This window comes from Gouania willdenowi, chromosome 16, assembly GCF_900634775.1.
Source record: "Gouania willdenowi chromosome 16, fGouWil2.1, whole genome shotgun sequence".
NCBI lineage: Eukaryota > Metazoa > Chordata > Actinopteri > Blenniiformes > Gobiesocidae > Gouania > Gouania willdenowi.
In genome coordinates this window covers 32,219,134-32,247,009 of record NC_041059.1, presented here as the reverse complement: position 1 = coordinate 32,247,009, position 27,876 = coordinate 32,219,134, and the positions used below count along the sequence as shown (strand labels likewise).

General features: G+C 40.4%; 1 protein-coding gene across 8 annotated transcripts in view; it reads left to right on the top strand.

Annotated features, from left to right (window-relative positions):
- The window catches only part of ppox (protoporphyrinogen oxidase), a 49,225-nt gene continuing 21,349 nt past the window's right edge, over positions 1 to 27,876 (top strand). For 3 of the 8 annotated variants that reach the window (XM_028471733.1, XM_028471726.1, XM_028471732.1), the window contains exons 1-6: positions 21 to 110; positions 22,763 to 22,928; positions 24,255 to 24,389; positions 25,063 to 25,178; positions 25,598 to 25,730; positions 27,545 to 27,689. In XM_028471733.1, coding sequence (XP_028327534.1) covers positions 22,845 to 22,928; positions 24,255 to 24,389; positions 25,063 to 25,178; positions 25,598 to 25,730; positions 27,545 to 27,689 — 613 coding nt within the window. In that variant the 5' untranslated portion in view covers positions 21 to 110; positions 22,763 to 22,844. Of the gene's footprint in view, positions 111 to 3,895; positions 3,990 to 22,762; positions 22,929 to 24,254; positions 24,390 to 25,062; positions 25,179 to 25,597; positions 25,731 to 27,544; positions 27,690 to 27,876 lie in introns of all 8 variants that reach the window. The other 5 variants (XM_028471731.1, XM_028471729.1, XM_028471728.1 and 2 more) reach the window with 5 other exon arrangements.

Sequence of the window (27,876 nt, the reverse complement as noted above, 5' to 3'; positions counted from 1 at the left end):
CGAAGAAGAAGATGACGCGAGAAAAAGAAGAAGAAGAAGAAACGGAAACGGAATATATAAGGTATAGTTATGGTCGCTGTCAGGTGTGGAACTGAATGAACTCACCAAAGGTAAAAAGTCACAGTGGTCTTGGCTTTATTTTTTATTATTCTTTGTATTGTTGCTAACTCTGTGTGTGCCCATCTCTCTCACTTCAATTCAAAACAGCTTTAGCTTTATTGGCACGACAAACGTGTTTTACATTACCAAAACTAGTGACTTTGAACAATGTACAAACAAACAAAAGCTATAAATGTAAAAAATATTAACATTTATTTAGTGTCTCGGAATTGATCTGTAGTGTGAACACAGCCAACTGTGTCTCTATGTATGGCCAGCATCTCTACACAATAGATCCTAAACTGGTTATTTAATCACCCCACACACACACACACACACACGCACACAGTGTTACACAAGTATGAACGAGCGCGCGAGAGAGATGACAAAGTTTATTTTAGTAATATATATATATATATATATATGTTAAATATTAGCAACGACCAAACGACACCAAAAACACAAACACTAAGAGAGACGTATTTAAACAATTCCAACAACACACAAAATGACGACAACAAAAAACACAAAGTAAGAGAAAAATATACTGATTAACAAAAAGAACACAAATACACTAAAAGCACACAAAATTATGATAGAAATGATCTAGAAAGTATGGAAGCCCGTTTCCACCACTAAAAAAAAAAAAAAAAAAATCACCAAGGAAAGTCATAATTATGAGTTAGAAAGTCATAATTTTGAGAAAGAAAGTCATAATTATGAGATAGAAATAGTCATAATTATGAGAAATAGTCATAATTATGAGTTAGTAAAGTCATAATCATGAGTTAGTAAAGTCATAATCGTGAGATAGAAATATTTTTGGTACATCCATCTGTACCCATGACACTGACCAGAAATCTCCATTTGTTGTTCAATAAACTGAGCTACTTCAGCCACATCAGTTTTATCCTTTCAACGCCAGAGCCTCTTTTTGCTTAGTATCTTTTCAAGGTTGCGTTTACTCAGCATATTTATGTGAATTTGCAAGCAAACAAAGTATTTCATCATTTGTAAAGCCCCGTCTAAAGTAGTCTTTGATAGTCTTATCAGCATCTCTCAGTGTCAGCTCACCACATGAACAAGCTGCTGTGAATGTGTTTAAGTATCTCATAATTATGACTTTCTATCTCATAATTATGACTTTACTAACTCATAATTATGACTTTTTTTCTCATAATTATGACTTTCTTTCTCATAATTATGACTTAACTAACTCATAATTATGACTTTCTATCTCATAATTATGACTTTCTTTCTCATAATTATGACTTTCTTTCTCATAATTATGACTTTCTATCTCATAATTATGACTTTCTTTCTCATAATTATGACTTTGTTTCCCATAATTATGACTTTCCTTGGTGATTTTTTTTTTTTTTTTATTGGCGGAAACGGGCTTCCATAAGAAAGTGATGAAACTTCTACAAGTGGAGAAAATAAAATTTATATTGAGAGAAAAAGTAAACATTTTCTATCTAATATGGCAATATTTTATAGACTACTTAGATAATAACAATTAGACCATAAAAGACAAATATTAAACAATTTGTTATTCACGCCCCCCTTTTTTTCTTTTTTTTTCTCTCATTCATTCATGCCTTTTGTGTATATGCATATGTATGTATGTGTGTATTTATATGTATACTTACGTACAGTATGTATGTTTTTTTTGTTTTTGTTTTTTATTATCATGTTTTTGTTACTAGTTTCTGTATCTGGGTACTATGAGTGCAATGCAAATATTTGAATGCATAATCATATAATCAAGCTGTACTTATGTGCCTGGATGTTTCTAAAAGTTGAAATAAAAAGAGTTTGAAAAAAAAAAGATCTTGATTTGAACACAAACTAAATATACAGTCTTGGTCCCACATCAAGAGGGAGATGACCATAAATGATTAAAAAAAACAAAAAAAAAACTATAGAAATAAATCTATCCAGGAGGAGTCACTAGATAATGTTTCATTCCACTTATTTACATTTATTTGAAATGTGTGTTATCACTCATTCATTCCATCATTGTGGTCTATAGATGTTTTTTCACAGAATTCTAAGCAAAATGTGTTAGTTAGGCAAAGGGGGTACTTGAGCCAAAAAAAAACACTGCTACATATTATAGACAAAGCTGGAACACAAAATCAAAGACAGAAGAAGAAAAAAAATTAACCAAGGGGCAAAACACTGTACTGACTGTACAATCAAACACCAGATTGGACAATTGAACAATAAATGAAACCAGTCTAGAGGCGTTTCTGCCATGATGAAGAGAGAGAGAATGTGCAAAAAGTTTAAGCTCGTTCCTCCAGTGGTTAAAGTTAGGCTTGGATTTAAAGAACCAACATTTATGAAGTATAGCCGAACAAAACAATATTATTCACATCAAAATCAATCATCTTTTCATTAACAAAAAAAGCTAAATTTCACATTGAATACAGTGAACATATTAAGTTGAATTGTACTATGTCACACAAAAAGAAAAGATGATCCAAATCCTCAGTCCTGACTTCACAAAAGACACAGTAACCAACATCCAAAATGTCTCAATAATACTTCTGTAGGGTAAACATCATTAATCATCTTAAACTGAAGTTATTTCACTTTGGGGAAGTATTTGGATCTTGTCTTCTTCCTTTTGTCCATTTTAAAGGTAGGTGTAGAGGCTAATCTTTGGTTCCTTAGTTTCTTCTTTTGTTCTGAGCTTAACCTCTTCGGGAAATGACTGACACTGAGGCTGGTTTTACGCGTGTGACAACTTTATCCGTCGCAGCACGGTAAAATGACCGTGTTGCTCCGTCAGCCATCTTTTTATTCTTCTTCGACAGGTTAAATAACAACATCCTGTTCATGGGCAAAGACAACACAACTGCGCCCTCTTATGGCAGAACATGCATTCTTGCTTTCTTTGTAAATAGCCCAACATTTATAAATGTATATAGTTTTAAACCAAGATATGACATGTAAAATTTATCCTTTACTTTTAACCAAAATATTCGAAATATGAAATACAAAATAATATATACTATATAAGCATGAATTATTCCTAAACATATTAACTGTATAAAATGGCGCTTACAGTAGGATAGGTGAGTTTCAAAAGCGAGCATGATTGTGAATGTAGCCTCTCTTTCTCACTCACATGCATGCTCACAGCTGCTGCAGAAGAGCAGCGCAGCTCATCGCTTGCATTGTGTAGAAACGTTGTTGTCTCATTCAGCAGGAAGTAAGCACGAAACTTTACCATAATATTGGGGGATTGAGAACGAGAAGGGAGACAGAGAGACGTGATTAGTTTAAAAAAAAAAAAACAGTTCCTTTTTTTCCATTGGTTGAAGTTATTACAGGTTTACAACTGCTACAGATGATGGATTTTCTTTGTTCCTTTTTCAGAGCACATAAGATCCTAATTTCTGTCAGGACATAGAGACAATTTCAAACAAACTTAAAGTGTAAAGCAAACTCAGACATTTTCTTCTAAATACATTAAATAGGTCAGAAAATGTATTCCTTAAAACATGTAAAAAGCCGTTCAACCATATATAATGTAATTGTGGAGCTAGGCTTCACAAACTGTTTCAAATTTCTGTGTTCAGGATTTAATGGGCGGGTCAGAAATCATAGCCGCGTTACGTAATGCAGCCATCATTAAACCCGACCCTGCTGCTGAAGCACACCAAACTACCGTGGCCTCCAGCGGGCGCAATTCGGCCCCTAGCTGTAAACAAACCACATATTTGGACTCATTCAATGAAATGAGCACTTTTTTTAACACCACGATTGTGTGTTTTGCCTCTAGCGGGCGCAGTTCTGACTTTACCCGGGAGAGATGCACATATTCGGACTTGGGCGGAGCAGACCTTTCCGCTGACACAAAATCCAAGAAACTCTGAGTAAATATGTGGCTCAGGATCCTGGTGGACTGGTCATACTGGGACGGCTGATTTTTTTGAGAGCTTGCTTGAGATTTGAGTTGTTATGTTTGTGACATAATATCATTTTACATCTGCACTTTTAATAAATCTCCTTTAACTCAAATTTGCTCTAAAAGCCCTGAGTAAAAGTAAAGTGAATTATCTGATCCTGGATGGCAAAAAAAGGGATTTTCCAATCTGGATCATTTTGACTCAGAGTAGATACAAATTTAAGTTTTTTCAGATGCTTACAAAAAGTGAATATAACCAAAAGTACAATGCAACATACTTGTTTGTTTAGTACATTTGCTGGACAGTCACAACATGCATGTTGTAAGTAGGGCTGGGCAATATATCGAAATTAAAGATATATTGAGTTTTCTCTTTTGGCATAATGGAAAAAGACAATATCGCCTATATCGAGATATTTTATTTATTGAACTTGTTTTTATGTATACATTATTACAGTCAAACAGTGTTCTTTTCAATTAGTTATGAGGTATATTTCCGTGTCATATCTGGGCCTACTTTTAAATAAAGAGAGCAGGGAGGAGCGATTCAAGGTAGAGAAGTGGAAGGGTGGGGAAGAGTTGATTACTGTAAAGTGAGAGTGAGATGTGAAGTTGTAGATGTGAGGCTTAGCTATAATGGTGGTGGTTATGGGCAGAGGGAAGGAGTGAGTGGTAATGCCTGAAACAGGTATTTGGGATCAACGTGTCTAAAGTTAAGCCCACTACAAGTTTTATCCCACATTCCAAGGCATGCTAGTGCATCGTAGACCGACGTATGTGCAAGAAACTGCCACTGCAAACCCAAGCGCCGCCCCGGACTCGAGGATGCAGCTAGAATAGCAGAAAGAGCGGGGGCCAGGGAGGCCAGGCAACCCCTCCCCGGCCGAGCAGCCCCCCAGACGCCCCCAAGACACCAAGCCGAGAGGCAGCCACCGCCCCCACAGACACACACCCGAGAAAGCACTCAGAAGCCGAGGAGCCAGCGCACTCCACCCCCAACCCCAAGGCCCCCCACCAACATACACCCCCACCCCCGCACACGAGCCCGAGACCCCAGCAGAGGAGCCAAGGCCCACGCCCAGCAGACGGCCAGAGGCGCGACGAACGGGCAGCCGGCGGGCACTCGTCAGTGGGCCCAGAGCCAGCAGGGACCGGACCCCAGGCCAGAAGGACCCGGAATAGAAGCAGGACCGGGAGCAGCACGCCCGAGGACAACGACCACACCCCCGGCTGCCCTGGGCAACGAGGGGACGCTGCACGCAGCACCGCCAGCCCCCAGGCGCACCGACCCAGCGCCCCCAGGTCACCCTTTTTTGACACTGCCAGCGCGATGCGCCTCAGTTATTGCTAAAGTCCCCCCGCCACCCCACCCACCCCCAAGAGCCCAGCCAGATCGCCACACCGGCACCGCGCAAACCAGAGGCGGTTCTCTGAGTACCGCCCAAGCAGGGGCCACCCCACGTCGCACCCACTGGTATGCAAGAGCGCGGCCCGCACCTGGAAGACCCCCGCCAGGACCGGCCAAGCCAGCCGGCCAAGCCCGTCGGTCCCCAAGAGCACCCCCCCGGGACCAGGAACCCCCAAGGGCGAGACCACGGGCGAAGCCCCCCGCGGAGCACCCCCCCCCAACCCAGCCCACGAACCAGCCACAGTCAAGCAGGACACAGCCCCAGACGGCGCAAGGACAGCACACACCGAGGACAGCCCCCAAGGTGACCAGGAGACGGGACAAGGACCAAGCCACACCCATAGGGAAGAGGCACCCCCACTCCCCGCCGGGCCGACACCGCCCGGGGAGACCCGCGAAGAGAGCCCCCAGCAGCATCCCCCCAAGCCCCCCAAGACCCACCGCTTCACCATGCCCGACCGGACCATCCTGATGTATTTGCATTCTACACGGTGGCCCAGCCATCAACAGAGGGATCAGGCCCCCACCCGACAGTGTCAAGTCTATTTTTTACAATGCTTGCCCAACTTGAAAGGACATGGATGGAGCACAAGTAAGACGTGAGGCCAACTCAGCTTTTAACCATTTATTCAGTTTTGTTTTAGGTTTGTAGCAGCAGCAGCAGGTTGAAAACCTTGAGAAAAAAAGGGGTGAAAAGGAGAGAAAGGAAGAATGAGTTCTATTCAAATGTTTTCCAATGAATGAACAATCTGACCTTATATTTTAAATAATGTATCTTTTAAATAAATGAATTTTCTGCTACTTAATATTTAATGGTTTCAACCTAAGATATGTAACTAGTTTTAATTGTAAAATTAAATCATACTTTGATATCCCTATTTTAAACATTTTAATCAAAGTCTAACTTTTTAACAATGTATTTTACCCATAAACTTATTTATTCATTTTATTTTATATATAAACTTATCTAAAACTTTTAACCAATATTTATTGCTCTTAATATTTTAGAGATGTTTTCTTAACATAAATTACACTATGAAATCAGAATATATTTATATCAATTGAATCAACTGTAAACCTAATGTGCTTTGACTAAGACCCCTCTGGTAAACACATGGTAAGGCCAAACACTATGTATGTAGATTTAACTTAAAGTTGGGTCAAAATAACATACAAACAAGCACTCAGCTTGTGTTCTTTAACATGACACATAATCCAACTTAAATACTTGCTTTTAGTAGCTTAACTTTAAAAATAAACCATATAAATTCAATAAACTTGAAGCCACTCACCAACAACATCCCTGAGCTCCTCCACTGCATTGTCTGTGTGTCTCAACAAAGGTGTGACTGATTACCAACCAGGTTGGAGCATGAGGAGCTTAGAGCCAACACTCATGCTGGTGCTCCCCTAGTGTTTAGATGCAGAACTACCCCTACATCTGACCTAAAGTGGAGTGGACAGAACAGGTTGGAAAGGAGGAAAGGTTGAAATTGTTGTGCAAGGTGTTTTCTCCCGGAGTATTGGATGCCTTTGTTTGTCTCTTCATTTTTGGCAAACCACCTCCCACTTGAGCTCCTGGAGAAGGAGGTCACACCATCTCTGGGGTCTGAGCAGTTTGTTCCTCGACTGGCAGCAGAACAATAAGGCGTCTCACATCTCTTTGTAGGACGGTAGTTGGAATTTTTGCTGTTTGATGTTTCGCAGGGATTATTGGGACCGGATAACTTGGAACCACCCTTATGCTGGCATCTCTGACATTTCCTTTTCCATCTTGATTGACTTCGACCACCCTTCCAAGTCTGTATTGGTTTCTTAGAGCATTTTGGTCAGCCACCCAAACTATGTCATCGACAGCGACATTTCGCTCTTTTGTGTGCCACTTACTCCTGATGAATAGATTTGGCCCTGCAAGTTGGCACCACTTTTTCCAGAATTTATTGACTTCTGCTTGTATGCATTGTAGTCTTTTGTGGGGGTAGCCTTTGAAGTCGAAGTTTGCAAAGTCCCCTTTGGGGTTCGCTCGTCCAAGCAGGAGACTGTTTGGGCTGACATAGCAAATGCAATCTTCTCTGCTTTGGACTTTAGCGTCTATTGGTCTCTCGTTCACGAGGTTGGATGCTGTGAATAAGATTGTCTGGAATTCACTCCAGGTCTAAACTCCATCACCTGCCAGATTGTTAAGGGCCCTCTTCACCAGACGGACTGCTGCTTCAGCTGCGCCATTTCGGTGGGGTGAGTCTGCTGGGTGGATCTTCCAAGACCACTCTGTTCCATGTTTTGATGCATTGTTTTCCAGTTGTGTCATGTCCAAACTGTCGAGGTACTTGTACAGCTCTGCCAGCGCTGGTTTGGCTCCGACAAAGTTTGAACCTGGGTCAGACCATACCTTCTTCGGATGTCCTCTCAGGGCTGTGAATCGCTGGTAGGCGAGAAGGAATCCTTCAGAAGATTGATCACTGACAATGTCTGTGTGTATTGCTCTTGAAGCCATGCAGCAGAACACAGTGCCCCACACTTTGAGTTTAACTCTCTTCTTCACTTCGTCCTTTACCATGTATGGCCCAAACAGGTCGACAGTGGTGTATTCAAAGGGATTGGCAGGGTTCACTCTTTCGGGAGGAAGGTCGCTCATCACCTGTTGACATGTCTTTGCCTTAGTCTTCCTGCAGATCACGCAGCTGTCCACGACTTGCTTAGCATGTCTCCTGCCTTTGATTACCCACGCTTTGCTCCTCATTCTTAGGAGAGTTCCAGCAATCCCCTCATGGTTAGCTTTGTGGGCTTCTCTGGCGAGCAGAGTGGAGATCCAATGCTTAAAAGGGAGGATTGGAACGGTTGCTTTTTCTTCAGCAAAGTATTGGAAGCGTCCCCCACACATCAGGAGTCCATCGCTGTCTCGGTACACAACCAACCTCTGGAGTGCTGTGTCTGGAAACGTTTGACCCTCTTGGGCTGCAAGAAGAAGATCTCTGAAGGCATCATGACATTCAGCAGCTGTTAAGGTAGGTAAGGTAGGAATGTTATCTTCATCTCTACTTCTTCCTCCCTTTTTCCGCCATGCTTGAGCAGCCCGTCTGATCCAAGCAACAACATTAACAAGCCTTTGCAAGCTGCTGAACCTTTCCATCTCAATGAGTCGCCCAACCCAGCCAACTGGAGCGGACCAAGTAGGTTTACCCTCTGGCTTTACATCATCTTGCTGAGGTGTCTGCCGTGCATCCTTCTGGGCCTGGCTCCTGGTACCAACAGCTGTAAAGGACTTTCTTTGGAGTTTGTCAACATTTCCACCAGCATGAGAAGCAACTTCCCCAGGTGATTTTATGGGCCACACTTTCACTGGCAATTTTAGAAAATCTGGACCTCTTTGCCAAGTTGATTCTTCCCTCAGTTCCTCAGTTGAGCTTCCTCTTGTTATGATGTCGGCGACATTTAGAATTCCAGGTATCCACCACCAATCTGTTGCAGGAGTAGACCTTTGGATCTCACCAACACGGTTAGCAAAGAAAGTTTGATAGCCGTAGCTGTCTTTTTGGATAGCTCCTAGTACTGTCTGGCTGTCCACTAGATGAAACCACTGCTCCACTTGAATCCTCACTTGCTTCTCAAAATACTTGCGAAGTCGAGCTGCAAAAACAGCACCACAGATTTCGGCTTTAACAGCTTCGCCCTTCTGGTCAAGAGGTGTTAACTTGGCCTTCGCCTCCACAAAGCGGACTTCAACCCCAGTTGCTGTGTGCCACCTGAGGTACAGTACTGCGCCATAGCTTTTATCACTCCCATCAGAGAAGGTGATTGCTACAGGATTGCCTTTCCAGTCTGCTGGTGGGAACTTGATTAGGCTCAGTGCTGCATACTCTATGAAAAGCTTTATAGCCTCCTCTCTGAGGCCTTCTGAGAGTGGTTTGTCCCAAGTTTCTTGAGTCATCCTTCCACCACCAGCTTCTTGGAAAGCCCGTCGTACCAGAATAGCACCTTTCTGCTTCAGGGGTGTGACCAAACCGATCGGATCATAGAGTCCTGCGACTTGGCTCAACAACTTTCTCCTGCTTAATGGATTTGGTGTCTCCACCCTTACCTCTTCTTTAGTTAGATTCTTGCCAAGCCTCATTTTACTTTTCTTCTTGGAGAAATTGATTGAGGTAAGCATGTACAGTTTGTCTTCCTCGGTTTCATAGCCAACCCCAAGTGCTCTGTTATCCTCATCCCGCCTCTGATTTGGAAGAATGATAGTTTTGCCTTGGGTTCCCAACTGGTGATGTTTATCGTCGTGCTGGACTTGTCTCACTTCCATTTGCCTCCCACTTTGACCGGACCATACCCAGGGTTTGAGGAAGAAACCACCAGTCCTTAGGATCTCTTCTACTCCTTGAGTGATCTTGATAAGAGTGTCCAGACTATTGTGGGAAGTAAGTATGTCGTCGACATAACTGTCTTCTTCAAGGACTCTACGCTCTTCCACCAGGTGAGTAAATGCTGGTAGCTTGGCTGTTTCTCTCATTGCCAGCTGTGCGATGCACCCTGCTGGTCTGTCACCAATATTTACTCTGGTTATGGCATACTCCTCAATGCCATCAGCAGGATTGTCTCTCCAGAGAAATCGGTGAAGGTGCATCTCACGGTCCTCCAACCATACTGAGTTATACATCTTTTTGATGTCTCCTAAGGCAGCATGCACACCCTGCCTGAACCGCAGCAGAACAGCTCTGATTGGATTGAGCACATCTGGTCCTTTTAACAGTATGTCATTCATACTTAGCCCTTTGAAGTTTTGGCTACTATTCCATACTAGTCGGACTGGAGTAGTGACAGAGTGGGGATTCGGGGCTATCAGATGACTCACGTACCACACAGGGCCTTTCCAGTCGCTCTTTATCTTTTCAGTAAGCTTTATTGCTGCACGTCGATCTACCATTTCATTTATTTGTCCGGAATATGCTGCTTTCCACTCTGGCTCTTTCTCTAGCTGCTTTTCGGTTCTTAGGAAAGTAGCTCGAACACCACCAATGTTGTTTGGAAGCGAGCTGGGATCTTGTGTCCACGGATACTTTGTGTCCCAATGTGGACTGTCGGAGTGAGCATCTGCCTTGACGTATGTTAGTCCCTCCTCTATTATCTCCAACTCCTTTTCCTCCGCCAGTGTGATTTCTTTGCCCCCTGGCTGGCAGTTGCCACATCGACAACCCCCACATCTTGGCTCGCAGGATGCACCAATGCTCTCCCATCTCCACCAATCAAGGAAGTCTCTGGTAGAGCCAGCTGCGACAAATGTGTTCACCAACTTTCCTGTCAGATGAACTTGTGATGGGGGTCCGTTGCCTCTCATCTCCCGATATTTGACTGCAGCTGTACGCATCGATCGAGCGAAGTGGGTCTCTGAGTGATGTGCAGCAATCTCAATGTGTTCGAATAGAGCAGGGTGAGCTCCACCTACTGTTTTGCCTAGAGGGCTGTCCCATAGGACGAGGTCCCCGACAACTTTTACTCTTTGGGGAGCCAGTCTTCCCTCGCGGTGACTGATTAAAAGTTCAACTTCCCTCGGGCGTTTCAGGTCTTCCAGATTGACTTCAGGGAAAAATCTTTGAAGTTTTATGGGTTCGATTTCTTTGTGGACTTTTGCAATTTCATCTAGTCCATAGCAAATAAGTTCATGTGACCTTTGTTCACCCGAGGCAGTGCGAATGCGTACTCTGAGTAGATATCGTTTTGTTTTCACTGTCAAAGCCATTCCACCAACACCGTACAGGACTAAAGTCACTCCCTCACTTCGGAGCCTGAGCCGTTCAGCAGCCTTGTGCGTGATATAATTTGTGTCCGAAGCGAGGTCAATGAGCGTTCCGACTTTCTGCCCTGCGTTTGCTGTGACTTCCATGAGCATTAATATGACAGGAGGTTCGGAAAGTTCATTTTTCCGCAGAAGTTGTGACGACGGTGGAGTTCCCACCCGAGTGTTTGCATTGGTGAATGCCTTCTTGCATCTTTCAGCCATTTCTGGTGACAATTCTTCCAGGAACTTTTCCTGCTCGGAAGTAAGGTTGCTCCTAGCTGCACTGCTTTGCTTCTTCAAATCACAATACTTCTGTGATTGCGCTTCACTTTCTTTTAGACAAAGGAAGTAATGATGATCTGGAGGACCCTCCTTTCTACATTTTTGATCCCTGCAAAGGTAGGTATCCTTGCAGTCTTCCCTTCTTGTATGCCAACCAAGACATATCTTGCACGCCCCTAGTCGTTTCAGTGTGGCTCTCTTCTCTGGTACACTTAGATTTTTAAATTTCCTGCAGTAGAAGAGTTTGTTGTAGTGCCGTTCATCACCACACAATCCACATGTATTTGCAAGCTCCCTTTTTGTGGTCTTGGTTGAGGCAAATCTTTTCTCTGGCCTTTTAGCTGGAAAGTTGTCAGGCTTCTCTGTTACTTTTAACTGCTCCAACCTTTCCAGTACGCCCTCCTGCCTTTTAAGGAACCTCACAAGCATGTCGAAATGGTTCTCGCTAGTCACGCCGTTGCTTGGCTCCATCATATGAACAATCCAGTCTCGTTTCACAAATTCAGGGAGTTTGCTTTCGATATTTCGTATGGCCAGTGGATTCTTTATTGCACTGGTGCTGTCGAGTTCAATGAGATCAGTTAGTGCCTTCTCAACTGCCTGGATGAGATCAATGACCTTGCGTGGTTGATTTCCTCGAATAGGGGGTAATCTCTCCAAGTCTTCGAGTATCTCAAGTGCAATTGCAGACTTATTTCCATATTTGTTCCCAAGAACTCTGAACATCTCTTCAGCAGAGGAATATGTGGACAGTCTCAGGTCTTTGATTATCTTGTCTTCAATGCTATCCACGAGTTGTATCTTTTTAACTTCGACAGATCCGGTGGGTTCGCCTTGTCTTTGCAAGTTCTCCCAGTCCTTTTTCCATCTGTAGAAATCCCTACTGTTACCACTGAAGATGGGAAGTGCAGTTGGTTTGATTCTGACAATTGGGTTTGTTGGCGCTGGGGCAGGGCTCAGTGCTACCTCGTTTGCACCATTACTGGCACCTGAAGTTGGATTTGCGATTCGTCTTGCAGTACAAAACTCCGCCTCTCTTAGTTCCAGCTTGTTCTTCAAAGCTTTTGTTCCTTTGATTCTGTTAATGAGAGTTCTTCTCTCCTCCCCAGGAATCCACTTTTCCCAAGCACGCATGGTGTCGTTGACTTCCTTGAGCCTTTTCCCCAATAAGTCCATGTGAACACCATAACTCTCAAAATTAGTGCTTGTCACAGGTAAATCTTTAGCTCGCTGTCCAATCTCTTCAGCCCCTTCAATGGTTTCCATAACTTCTTGTTCTCCATAATTTGTCCACAAAGTCTCTTGCACCATATTCTTCACGAGCTTGAATCTTTCCTCAGCTTCTTTAGCTGTTTTCTCAATTTCCTTCTGATGCTCAAAAACTTGCTGTTCTTCCTCCTCTTTTACCATGTCTGACAGTATGCCTGCCAAATAATTGTCATTTGTTTTGAGGAGTTCATCAAGTCGGTCGGTCAATTTAATAAATTCATCCAATAATTCTTGTTGAGCCATGGAATCTGCCTCCTGTGAGAGATGATTGGCTTGACGAGTAAAAAGACTCTTGGAGGTTGTCCGCTCCTTCTTGAGTTGATTAATCGACTTCTCTTCAGCCATTGCCCTCGCGTCCACAATTGGATTTTAAAAGCCTTTTATCTTTTATTCTTCCTGGTTCACGAGTGGTTTTCAACTGTCAAGTCTATTTTTTACAATGCTTGCCCAACTTGAAAGGACATGGATGGAGCACAAGTAAGACGTGAGGCCAACTCAGCTTTTAACCATTTATTCAGTTTTGTTTTAGGTTTGTAGCAGCAGCAGCAGGTTGAAAACCTTGAGAAAAAAAGGGGTGAAAAGAAGAGAAAGGAAGAATGAGTTCTATTCAAATGTTTTCCAATGAATGAACAATCTGACCTTATATTTTAAATAATGTATCTTTTAAATAAATGAATTTTCTGCTACTTAATATTTAATGGTTTCAACCTAAGATATGTAACTAGTTTTAATTGTAAAATTAAATCATACTTTGATATCCCTATTTTAACCATTTTAATCAAAGTCTAACTTTTTAACAATGTATTTTACCCATAAACTTATTTATTCATTTTATTTTATATATAAACTTATCTAAAACTTTTAACCAATATTTATTGCTCTTAATATTTTAGAGATGTTTTCTTAACATAAATTACACTATGAAATCAGAATATATTTATATCAATTGAATCAACTGTAAACCTAATGTGCTTTGACTAAGACCCCTCTGGTAAACACATGGTAAGGCCAAACACTATGTATGTAGATTTAACTTAAAGTTGGGTCAAAATAACATACAAACAAGCACTCAGCTTGTGTTCTTTAACATGACACATAATCCAACTTAAATACTTGCTTTTAGTAGCTTAACTTTAAAAATAAACCATATAAATTCAATAAACTTGAAGCCACTCACCAACAACATCCCTGAGCTCCTCCACTGCATTGTCTGTGTGTCTCAACAAAGGTGTGACTGATTACCAACCAGGTTGGAGCATGAGGAGCTTAGAGCCAACACTCATGCTGGTGCTCCCCTAGTGTTTAGATGCAGAACTACCCCTACATCTGACCTAAAGTGGAGTGGACAGAACAGGTAGGAAAGGTTGAAATTGTTGTGCAAGGTGTTTTCTCCCGGAGTATTGGATGCCTTTGTTTGTCTCTTCATTTTTGGCAAACCAGACAGGCCCAAATATGTGATCCTAACCACCTTCTTGTTATGGTACAAACTTCCCTATCCCCTGTGTGAATGTGTGTGTGTTTAGTGAATGTATGAGGTGCAATTAAACCTTTGTGGATATATGTGTATGTGGTGCAAATAGATCTGGAGGGTGGACGTGGTAGTTGCACCCTCCGGGGGGTGGTGTGTTGAGGTGCGATTAAAATTGGAGGGATTGGTAGGGCAATTTTTGGTGGGAATGCCGCCCCCGCGCCACTACTCAGTAGCACAAGTGGCGGCACCCTCCACCCTCAGGCCCACCATCCAGCCCCTCAAGGGTTGGGTATGGGTGTGTGGTGCACCTAGTGAGTGAGCCAGACCAGCTGGGAGTGAAGTGAGGTGTTTATTTTAGGAGGCCTGTCTGGTGTTCACGATCCCGGGTTCACGATACGATTCCCTCACGATTTATTTTGCAAAATGGGACTGTAGACAAATGACTGAAAAATATTTTTTTTTTTTTTTTTTTTTGTGAAAATACTGTATTATATTCCTTTTATTTTTCATTGTCAAAAGAATCCCTTGATAAACTATTCAAAACAATGCAATTATTTGAAATAATTTCAGGAAAATTTGGTTTTTTGAACAACTTGAGCTTTAAAATGACTGCATTTGGTTTGTTACATCTATACAATTTGTGTGTGTGTGTGTGTGTGTGTGTGTGTGTGTGTGTGTGTGTGTGTGTGTGTGTGTGTGTGGCACATATCTCCCCAACACGGTGCCAGTGTGACCTGAAACACGGTCAACGGGTTCCTAATATCCCGAGTGTGTGTATCTGTTATTTTGGAGTAATTTGGTCATTTCAAAATGTTTATTTTAATTTTATTTCACTTCTGGATGGCCCCGAAATGAAACCTATTCAACTTTTGACCTCAGGGTGTGAGGGGGCGCTAGCGCACCATCTATATCTATTTCACTACACAGCTCCTCACGCGAGCAAGAGTCACGTGTGCAGCCAGAGCCAATCGCTGCGCACACAGCCAAGCCGACACGGACTGTAAGCACGAGTGAGAGAAGATAGTTTTATACCGGAGAGGAGCGTCTGAGTAGCCGTGCTTGCACTGATAAACTAGCAAAGCTCTTAAGTCTCACTTATTGGGCCTGACGTTAGTCACTGATGTTTGTGTGTGTGAGCCACTGCCGACTCCACTTCCTCCTGTGCCATGCTATCGTTAGCGTCTCAAACATGGGAGCTCTCTGAATAGATCATTTGAAACCGTCAGCCACTGGTGAGTCTTTTGCAGACACGTTTCCCATTGTTTAAATCATATAACTGTTGCTCAATAACGCGCTGTTTCACTAGAGTCAGTATTGACCTCAACCTGTTCAATACTCCACCTGGAAAACTGCAGATTCTCTGTGGTGCCGTGCATGGAAGCTAAGCTCTGACCACTCGGTTCGAAGGTAAAAAATGATATTTGTTTTTTTTAAAAAGACAGCCGAATAGTAGATAATACTTTAATTTACTTACTCAGTCATGTAGTTTGGAGCTTTACGTTTTGTTTTGCGCAGTTTGGTTGTTTTTCTGATTGGCGCTACAATCACAATGGAGTTTGGTTAGTAGCGTCTCAAACACACACGGTATTTATTTATTTAAAGATACTAAATGAGTAAAATAAACCACAACAAATGCACAAAAAGACAACTGAAAGAATAAAAAATACACATGACTCACAAAACTAAATATTTATACAAAAAATATACAAAAGTGACCACAGAAAGATACACAAATACACATATTGACTCTAAAAAACATACATTACAGAAAAATACACCAAACAAAAACATAAAAGTGAGTTTAAAAAAAACAACACATTTATCATGTTCATGTCCCATAGAATTAAGCCGGGGAAATCGCACACGCTGTTTTATTTTGCACCCGCAAATAAACCCCTTTATAACACTGCAGAGCACAGAGTATGTACACTCGGGATGTAACGATTCACTCAACTCCCGATATGATTCGATTCACGATACTGGGTTCATGATACAATTCTCTCACGATTTATTTTACAAAATGGGACTGTAGACAAATGATGACTGAAAAATATTTCTTTTTTTTTTGTGAAAATACTGTATTTTCCTTTTATTTTTCATTGTCTAAAGAATCCCTTGATAAACTATTCAAAACAATGCAGTTTAACTAAAAATACATCTTGAATGAAATAAATAAAGGAATAATACAAATGAAGAAGCCTAATAATTTAAATTCTGGTTCTATAGTAAACAATGCGAAACTGCATAGGAGTTCTTTTTCTTTTTGAAAGTGCAACTGAAAATGTATTTAACAATTGGTCTTATAAAAAATGTCATTGCATTGATTTTTGGCAGATATTTGTTTGGACCAGCAGAGGACGCTGGTAACCCAGTGGTCAGTTGGCATGCAGATATCTTGCAGTGAAGAAGAGAAGCTATGCTAGCAGACAGCGCTAATAGAAAAACGTGACTTTTACAGATATTCACGTAATATTACAATTTTTTTTGGTGCTATAGGGGTAAGGAATCATTTATTAACATGTATAAGGCGGCCAGAAAGAAAGTAGTAGCAGATTCCACCCGCTGAGTACACTGCTGGACAAGAGAAGGGATAACAGTGTGTTAGCACTGTAGCCAGGCTAACACAAAGTCAGAGCTCTATTGAGCCCATGATTCCTCTAGCCCTCAGCTGTGAGGACTTTGACATTTTTTAACGATAAAATTCATAAGATTAGAGATAAAATTAGCCACTCCCTGCCTTCACCTGGGCCTGCTGTACCATTAAATGTAAATAGGCCTAACCTAAACTGTTTCACACATCTAGGACTTCAGGAACTTAACTCTATTATTTCATCCTCCAAACCATCGACCTGCCTTTCAGATCCGATCCCAACTAAGCTGTTTAAAGAAGTTATTCCCCTGGTCTGCCCATCTTTGTTGGAGACAATAAATATATCCCTATCAATAGGCTACGTGCCACAGTCCTTTAAAGTAGCTGTAATCAAACCCCTTCTCAAAAAACCTACTCTTGATTCCAGCACTATAGCAAACTACAGGCCTATATCTAATCTTCCTTTTATTTCAAAGACTCTTGAGAAAGTTGTGGCGGCTCAGCTCTGTGACTTCCTTCAAAACAACAGCCTGTTCGAGGACTTCCAGTCAGGTTTTAGAGCTCAACACAGCACAGAGACTGCTTTAGTTAAAGTAACTAATGATCTCCTCTGGGCTTCAGATGAAGGACAACTGTCAGTGCTGGTTTTATTAGATCTTAGTGCAGCTTTTGACACTATAGATCACTATATTCTACTAGAGAGATTAGACAAATTACTTGGAATCACAGGGACTGCCCTAAACTGGTTTAAGTCCTACCTATCTGATAGGTACCAGTTTGTACATGTGAATAATAGGTCTTCTGTGTACACTAAAGTAAGCTACGGGGTTCCTCAGGGCTCTGTGCTAGGTCCAATCCTCTTCTGTATCTATATGATCCCCCTTGGTAGTGTTATGAGAAAATACTCTGTTAACTTTCACTGCTATGCTGATGATACCCAACTGTATGTATCAATGAAGCCAGGTGAGACAAATCAGCTATCTAAACTTGAGGCCTGTCTAAAGGACATTAGGGCCTGGATGGACCAAAATTTTCTTCTTCTCAACTCAGACAAGACTGAGGTCATTGTACTGGGCCCACGACACCTTAGAGAAACCTATGCTAGCCTAACTGCCCTAGATGGCATTACTCTGGCACAAAGCACAACTGTTAGAAACCTTGGGGTTCTATTTGATCAGGACTTATCCTACAACTCTCACATAAAACAAACTTCAAGAACTGCCTTCTTTCATCTCCGTAACATTGCTAAAATCAGATCTATCCTGTCTCAGGGCGACGCCGAAAAACTAGTCCATGCTTTTGTTACCTCTAGACTGGATTATTGTAATTCTCTTTTAGCAGGCTGCCCGAGCAAGTCGCTTAAGACACTTCAGCTGGTTCAAAATGCTGCAGCACGTGTACTGACTAAAACTAGGAGAAGAGATCACATTACACCTGTATTAGCCTCTCTGCATTGGCTTCCCATAAAATATAGAATAGAATTCAAGATTCTTCTTCTCACTTATAAAGCCCTAAATGGACAGGCACCAGTCTATCTCAAGGAGCTTGTAGTGCCATACAATCCCCCCAGAACACTACGCTCTCAAAATGCTGGACTACTCGTTGTTCCATTTGTCTCTAAAAGTAGTATAGGAGGAAGAGCTTTCAGTTATCAGGCCCCACTTCTCTGGAACCATCTACCAACCACGGTTCGGGGGGCAGACACCCTCTCTACCTTTAAGGTTAGGCTCAAAACATTCCTCTTTGGTAAAGCTTTTAGTTAGGAACCAGCTCATAGCTCATAATTAAGATGCAATAGGCATAGACTGCCGGGGGGGGGTCTGGCATGCTCGGTTGGAGAGAGGTTGGAGAGGGCGTTAAGAGAGAGGTCATTTAGGTTAGAGAGGGACCGGAGAGGGTCCCATTCCTCTCTCGAACACTCCCTCTATGTCTGCTTCTTCCCTTGTGTGTTTGCTCCTGTACTCCTTCTGGCTTTTGTCTTGCAGGTCCGTGGGATCCTTAGTGTGGAGTGACAGAGTCTCAACAACTCTGTCTCCACCCTTTCCTCTACACACACCCAACACAGCATAACGTGGATGGCTGTTCATCATAGGAATGGGATCCACACAAGGTTCCTGCTGCTTAACAGAAGGTTTTCCTTGCCGCCATGATGAATTCATGTTGGGTGTGGGATACATATGTATGTGTATATACGTATATATGCATATGTGTGTATCCATAAAATGAAGAGTCCGTCCTTAAGACTGCTCTACTGTAAAGTGTCTTGAGATACCATTGGTTATGATTTGGTGCTATACAAATAAAGATTGATTGATTGATTGATAAATATATAGCGCCCTCTGCTGTTTAAAAAAGTACTGCGATTCAAATTTCAAAGTATCGATGTCCATCGTGATACTTATGAATCGATTTTTAACTGCCTTACGATTAATTGTTACATCCCTAATGTACACCACTTTGTACATCCAAGCTTCAAACACATACTCATTTGGCCATAATTAACTTTACTTAAGCTCCCACATGATTGCATACTTCCGACGGGCACTGTATCTATTTCACTGCACAGCTCTCTTCCGGTGCATGCCAGCTGAGTTTGGCCCTAATCTCCCTCCTGTGGACTTGTCTTTTGAGGAAAAATATTTTTTTTACTGTTGCTTATTTGGTGATGATGTCGTTTCAAAATGTTTGTTTGACCGTACACTATTTAGACCGGACGGACCTCACCCGGAAGTGATTGACGGCCATGGCTGCTGTGTTGAAAGCTACAAATTTCTCTGCAGCGCTCGTGAGAGAGAAAAAACATGTATTACAGAAAAATACACCAAACGACAAAAAAATATGAAAATGACTCAAAATACACTAAACTAAATACTTATTCAAAAAATACACTAAAATGACATATTACAGAAAAATACACCAAACAACGACAAAAATATGAAAATGACTCAAAATACACTAAACTAAATACACTAAAATGACAACAGAAATGCACAAAACTACACTATAAAATCAAACTAAAATACACAAAATTACTCCAGAATCACACTACAATGGCAACAAAAAACAATAATTATACAAAAAAATTCACAAAAACACAACAGAAAGATAAAAAAATACACATAATGATGACTTAAAAAAACACATTACCAAAAAATATAACAAAAATATGAAAATGGCTCAAAATACACAAAACTACATATTTATACTAAAATTACATAAAACTAAATATTTACCCAAAAAATACACAAAATGACTCCTGAACCACACTACAATGGCAACAAAACATTTGTACAAAAAATGCAGAAAAACACAACAGAAAGATACAAAAACACACATGACCCCAAAAAACATACATTATAAAAAAGTATATAAAAAAAGCAAACATTTATGCACAAAAAGACAACAGAAAGATACATAAATACACATGACTCCAAAAAAACATTTGTTACAGGAAAATACACCAAACAAAAAAAATAGAAAAGTGATGATGAAGTCATGCACATGTCCCATAGAATTAAACCAGGAAAATTGGACCCGCAAATATACCCCTTATGCTCCCACATGAATGCATACTTCCGACGGGCACTGTACTAGTCTATACTATAATTACGGAAAGGTCTGTGGATGTGTGCGCGAGCGTGTGGAGCAAATATCTCCCAGACGCGGTGCGAGTTCGACCTGAAACTCGGTCGACAGGTTCCAAATACCCCGAGTGTGTGTATCTGTTATTTTGGAGTAATTTGGTCATTTCAAAAAGTTTATTTTAATTTTATTTCACTTCTGGACGGCCCCAAAATGAAACCTATTCAGCTTTTGACCTCAGGGTGTGAGGGGGCGCTAGCGCACCATCTGTTGAGAGACGACTTCCGGCATCCGTCTTGATAACAGTTGAGACGACTTCCGGTATCCTTTTGGAAGGCAAAACAGATGAACTGTGAATCAACTGCTATTCATCCACATTCCAAATACCCCGAGTGTGTGCATCTGTTATTTTGGAGTAATTTGGTGAAGCAAAACGTTCAAAACATTAATTTTATAATTACGGCTCCCCCGGTAAGAGCGCACTACTTCCGGTTCAGGGTTGTTCTTATATTATTCTATGAGCTAAGAAAGGATGCTGGCAGCTACAATGTAAATGCACACACGCACACACACGGCTGATGCGGAGGACACAGAGCTGTTTAGAGAGAGTTGCGCAAAATGTTTATTTTTCACGGTACTTCCGTGTCTCTCTTAGCAAGACGCGCCGTGTGTGTGTGACGATAACGCACGGAGGAGATGGATGTAGACACACACACAGTATTTATAATAAAAATATCCTAAATGAGTAAAATAAAACAAAAAACTGAACACTATTTATACAAAAAGTACACAAAATTACAACACAAATGCATAAAATTATACAAAAATGCTCCAAAAACACACAAAATTACTCCAAAAAACATACATTACAGAAAAATACATCAAACAAAAAAATAGAAATGAGTATAAAAAAACAACAAACACATTTATCATGCACATGTCCCATAAAATTAAACCATTTGCAAAACGTTTATTTTTTGTGTTACTTCCGTGTATCTCTTAGCAAGATGCGTGTGTGTGAAGATGACGCACACACACAGTATTTATAATAAAAATATACTAAATGAGTAAAATACAATGGCAACAAAGAACAATAATTATACAAAAAATGCACAAAAAGACAACTGAAAGATAAAAAATCTAGCAGGATTACTATTGCAACAACACATCATCAGTAGGGTAAAACTAACCTGTCTCATGATGGTCTAAACCTAGCTCACATTCCCTATTAGTGGGTGAACAATGGCAACAAAAACAATAATTATACAAAAAATGCACAAAAACACAACAGAAAGATACAAAAATACACATGACTCCAAAAAACATACATTACAGAAAAATACACCAAACAAAAAAATATAAAAGTGAGTTAAAAAAAACAAACACATTTATCATGCACATGTCCCATAGAATTAAACCAGGAAAATTGCACCCACATTTTGCACCCGCAATAATACCCCTCATGCTCCCACATGAATGCATACTTTCGACGGGCACTGTACTAGTTATTACAACTGAACTATTTAGTAATTTAGACAACAATTTGTTTTTTCTGTCTTTAGCTTTCTCCTGCTGGTCGAATCGGATGGTCTAAAGCAGTGTTTCTCAAATAGGGGTACGTGTAGTACAGGGGGTACTTGAGCTATAAGGAGTGGTAAATTGGGCCCACCTTAGGTGTGAGATGACTGGAAATGGTAAAAACTATAGAAATAAATCTGTTCAGGAGCCACTAAATCAGTGTTTTTCAACCTTGGGGTCAGGACCCCACGTGGGGTTACCTGATATTTCTGAAAAATTAAAAAATATTTTTGAAATGTTTTAATTATTACACACAATCTTAAACAACTATTTCTATACTTTTACTTAATTTGTGAAATATGAATTTAGTTAAAATAAAATGCAGTAAATAAAATAAATATCTGAACTGAAACATGATCAAAAAAATCTCTTTGGGGTCACCAGAAATTCTTGATATCAAAATGGGTTCACGATCCAAAAAAGGTTGGGAACCACTCCACTAAATACAGTTTATTTCCACTTATTCACAAAATGAGATTAAAATGTGTGTTATCACTTGTTTATTCCATCATATACGAATAGGATAAAGGGGGAACTTGAGCCAAAAAAGTTTGAGAATCACTGGTTGGATTTGGCCACCATGCCTTGAGTTTGACACATGTGCTCTAATAGATTTTGCGAAATGAATTTTGTCTTGGTACAGCATGTATATCATTAATAGCGTGTTTGATCATTTAAACTATGAATGTGCCATGTTAGCGCTGTTAAACTGCTATCAGCCTGCAGCTGATGCTTTGCTGTTGTGGGTGATAAACAAACTGTCTCATATCTCTGTTGGCTGGCTTTATTTACAGACACGCCCTCCTGCAGTGCATCAGCAACATCATTATTTTCCCAATGTGCTCTGCTGTCATTGAAGGCAATCTTTGAACTACGATGGGAACCGTTGCTGTACTGGGAGGAGGGATTGGAGGTTTGGCAACATCTTACTACCTGTGCAAGAGCCCTCAAATTAAAAAGGTAACACACAAATATATTTATACATGGTTCCATTTCTTTCTCTTAAGATTAGGGGTGTGAAAAAAAAAAAATGATTTCACGATATATTGCAATTTTTTTTGGGGTGCCTCTTTATTTATTTATTTATTAGATATTTTATTAATATCCTTGTATGTGTGCAATATTTCAGTGGTTTTAATGCTTTCAATGTGTTGCAATAGTTATTTGATGCACATGATTTTATGATGGCAGTGTATAATGCCTGCAATATTTATGTATGCACAGGCATTTTATTTTCATATAATCTGTTCAGATCAGTGTTTAAACTGACACAATATAGGAGAAATTATCATTTTCTTCTTATTTTTGTGCATTGTCAGTAACTCAGGGAGTTTTATCCTTAATGTTCTCACTTACAGTTGATACAATGCCGTCATTATGTTGTCATGGTTACTCTGAGACTTCTACACAGTAGTTTCATTGAAAAGAAACTTGTTGCACTTTATTTTATGATGGCAGTGTGTAACTGCATTTTCTTTTTTTCAGTGAAAATGTGCAAAAACACTAATAATAAATAATAAATAGGATGTTTTGAAGCAAATAGTTTTGACTCAATTTGTCCTCTGAATGATCAATATCTTCTGATGAACATATACAGCAACTTGATTTTAATCTCTACGTTTAATTTTGATATTAACTGGGTAGAATATTGCGGTTTATCGGGATATTGCAATAATATCATATTGTATACCAAGTATTGCGATACCTATTGTATTGTAACATCCTTGCCAATACTCACCCCTACTTAAGATTAAGACGAGAGCAGGAAAGGTGTTCCACAGTCTGTGCAAATGCTGGAAAAGCTCCACACAACTGACAAAAAGCACAGAGCAAAGGAATGGAAAAAATTAAGATTCATAAAATCTCAGATCCAGCAAGGAGATCACCACTGTAGGTCTTAAAACCCTGACTGTCTTCCTCTATTTCAAACACAGTAGAAGATGCAGATGTAAAAGGTCTATTTCTTTCTTTCTATTTTTTATCTTGTATCCTATAAAATATTATAGATTTAGTCAGGTTCTTTTCTTTAAAAGTTCTTGTAGAGCAGGTAGGAAGAGAATAATATGGTTGTCAAGGAGACACGGTGACCGCCATTTTGTTCAACTTAGACACTTCTAGTGAGGCCATGAGGTTACATTAGTGCTGCCAGTCGCTCTGTGATGGGTTCTTCTCAGAGTAACATATAATGTATATTAAAGAAAAATCTAAATGATGTGATGTGCTGCTATCTGTTTATGTCTATGAATAAATACTTTTTTGTTTTAAACTGGTACACTTTCCTTACAGGTCATTGTTTTGGAGTCAAGTCATAGATTTGGAGGTTGGCTGTGGTCCACCAGGAGGTCAGATGGAGCTGTGTTTGAACATGGACCCAGAGGGATCAGACCTGCAGGGGCAGTGGGACGCAACACACTCAATATGGTGAGATTTACCACAGAATTGGTACATACACTATTGTAACATTAAAGCTGGGGTACTCAAATTATTTTCTTTCATTAAAAAAAGCTTCTTATCAGCATTATATAGTGTATTATAAAAGTAATCATTTCTGAAAAAATTGTATGTCTGCGTGCTGTCTGTGCCTTATAATTAAGTATTTTAGTTAATAAAACCCCAGAAGACACCGTCTGGCAGTCACCTCCTCCAGCTCCAATCACAGGATTTTGAGAAAAGAGGGGTGAGCAGAGCCCACGAAGGAGCCTCCTCATTGGCTGCCCCAATATATAGTGAAGCGCGTGCACGGTGCTAACTTGTTTTCAGTAAAGCATGGCTGCCGAACACCCACCAGGAAAGATCGCCATACCTGCGTTTGCTGTTACTGCATAAATTGTTACAAAACCCAACAATAGAAAATCAGAGGAAGAAAAGAAAGAGATGCTTGGATGCAACTTCAGACTGTCAACCTATGTGTGTGCATGTTAAGCGCTCGTGCGCGACTTTGTGCACTTCCAGAGGAGGAGACTGGGAGGAATTATCAGAGTGGGGGGCAGGATTTACTGTTTGAATTCAGCCATGCCCCTCTGTCGTGGTTCAAGATTCAGGTAGTGCAGCTAAATCAATGCACTAATTTTGATTGTTGGCGTACTGTATATAGGTGGAGGATGTGGGACTAGAGAAGGAGATCCTGCCTGTCACTTACAGCCATGTTGCCTCCAAAAACAGATATTTGTATGTGGGAGGAAAGCTTCACAAGATGCCTTCAGGAATAAGGTGAGAAAAGGTCATCATATCATAGGTTTACTTAAGGCTTTTAGTATTTGTTTTTTTTTTTTTTTACTATTAGGGATGAATTAAAATAATTCAGTAATTTCCATACAAGGTGCTTCAACATGCTGCATTGTCTTTTGACAATATACATTTGGCACAGCCACACCAGTCATTAAAGAGTAAACAGCTGTGCGTGTACGGGATCGTCTAGCTGCTCATTGCTGTCATCTGACTTACGATTTTACATTTTTGGCTCACCAGATTCATATTGTGGTTCCAACATGTATTATTAATTGTCCTGTAAAGTTTCAGCTTGCGAAATGTGCAATTGTAAACCGGTCTATTCCAGGAGTTATCATACTTACTGCTATACGTTCCTTATGTTTTCCTCTTTTTGCCACTTTTCTGTCTCTCTCCTCCAGTGGACTTCTACAGAAAGTCCAACCTTTCTCTCGTCCCCTGATGTTTAGTTTGGTAAAAGAGATAATGGTGAAAAAAAGTCAGGAGGAAGATGAGTCGGTCTACTCGTTTGTTTCAAGGCGACTTGGAAAAGAGGTGAGAACTGCTTTTTGAACATTTTTCTGTAAGCAATGCCTTTTACATTTTTGCCATTTAAAACAAAGAGTTAAGAATGTAACTATGGTTCTACAAGTATGAATCCCCAATGACCTCCAGAGGCAGTGTTTAAGAACTGAACGATTTATACCACAGTATCTTTCTTGTTTGGTTTAAAAACAATTGTCGTGAATTAATGTGACATGTTTTCTATAATGGATGTTTAACTACTTTTCTTAATTTGGACAAAGAATGATTACTGATGTTACATAATTTTCAGCTGTGTCTTATGTAACATCAACGTGATAGAGTACGAGGAATAATTCTGGAAGTTAATTCCATTACAGAAACTAGATGACCTCTGCAATTAGTTACAAGGGGGAAAAAAAATATTGGTGTTATCGGCCAAATGAGTTGTAAAATATTTGCATTTTGGATATTGGTCAAAAATCCATTACCATGCATCACTAATTTGGAGTTTCCTTGATTTAGGCCTTGATTGTTCAGAATGTAATATTTTACCTAAGGTACAATAATAGACTAACAGACTTCTTAACAGCTATGGCTTCATGTTTTTATTGAACACAGCATGTAAACTTTCATTGTGCAGGGTGGGAAAAGTATGTAAACCTTTGGATTTAATAACTAGTGGATCATCCAATTAAATACTGTAAGTTTTGTATTTAAAACATTTCCAGCATACAATATTACCACCTCCATTTTCTCTGTAGGTGAGGTTTGTCTCATTGCGTTTTCCTGTTTAAATTAGCTCTAATAAGAATAATCACTGGGCTTTTACATCAGGTGACGGAGACAGACTTTTCCATAGAAGCCAGATCAGAGATTTACATTCCTAGGATTTGAGAGTTTTGAGTGGTTGTAAAAAGAAAGTAATATTTGGTTAGTTTTAGCTATATTTAGTTCTTGCATTCTCTTAGAAATAATTAGCAATGCTTAAAAACACTGGCAGTCACAGAAGTCTCTGCCTGTGTATCTTAAGGTTTGCTCTATGTGGCATGCTGCAACTAACACAGTGGTAACTGTGAATAATGTTTTTAAATCAAGAAACCTTTGTTACGGCTGAATTTACGGTTGACCTCATTTGGAGACATGATTTATTGCTCTGTGTTGAATGATGGAGTCCAGGAGAAGCATTGATGATTTTATATAAAAAAAAGTTTATTCTAAACTAAGAAAAAAGGTACAAGATGGAAACAAAAATGGTGAACCCCTGGCCAGGCGAACCAAAGACAGAGTGACGAGACACAATATTAAAGCCACGTATATCTCCCCTTAGTTCCCCCCTCTCTCCTCCCCCCCCCCCCCCCCCCGAGAGATAGGGATAGAGACAGGGAGAAGGAGGGAGGGCAGGAGATGGAAAGAGAGACAGTTTACTCCTCGAGTCAAAACAGTTCGCTCCCCGTTATCTGATTGCTATGGAAACGGAGGTGTGTGCGAACTATGTATTTGTGTGAATGAATGAATGTGTATGGGGTGTGCTATGTGAGTGTGTGTGTCTGTCCTTGTGGTTGTTTTGGAACTTTGGACAGGCTGTTCTGACCCAGAGTGAAGACAAGTTAAAGTTGAAGACATGAGAAATCACACAATGAAAAGTTACACCCCAAGGCTTAAGGATTAAAATATATAAGTAATTATATTATTAAGCATAACTAATTATTCTGCCCCAACACCTTCAAATGTTGCACTTTAATCAAATTAACCACATTCATCCACTCGATGGATTGTTGGATTTGTGGACAATGGTATTATTTAGTTAATTTTATATTTCCCGTCTCCTTCCTGTGTGTGAGCAGTTGGCAGAGATTGCTGTGGACAGCCTGTGTCGTGGTGTGTTTGCAGGAGACTGCAGGAAGTTGAGCGTACGTTCATGTTTTCCTGTTCTCTACAATGCAGAGCAGCGCCGAGGCTCCCTCATCCTAGGAATGTTGCTGGGTTCAGGTATAAAACCCAGATTCTGTCAAGTGTCTCTCAGTAGCGTTAGGCTCCTCTACATTTTGTAAGTACTAGTTTGTAGATTACAGATTTGATGCACTGATGCCTTTTTTTGATTCTGAGATTTGTATCCACCTTTTTGTGATTTACTTTAGAATGTGGATAAAAAAATAAAATATGGATTGTTGGATGG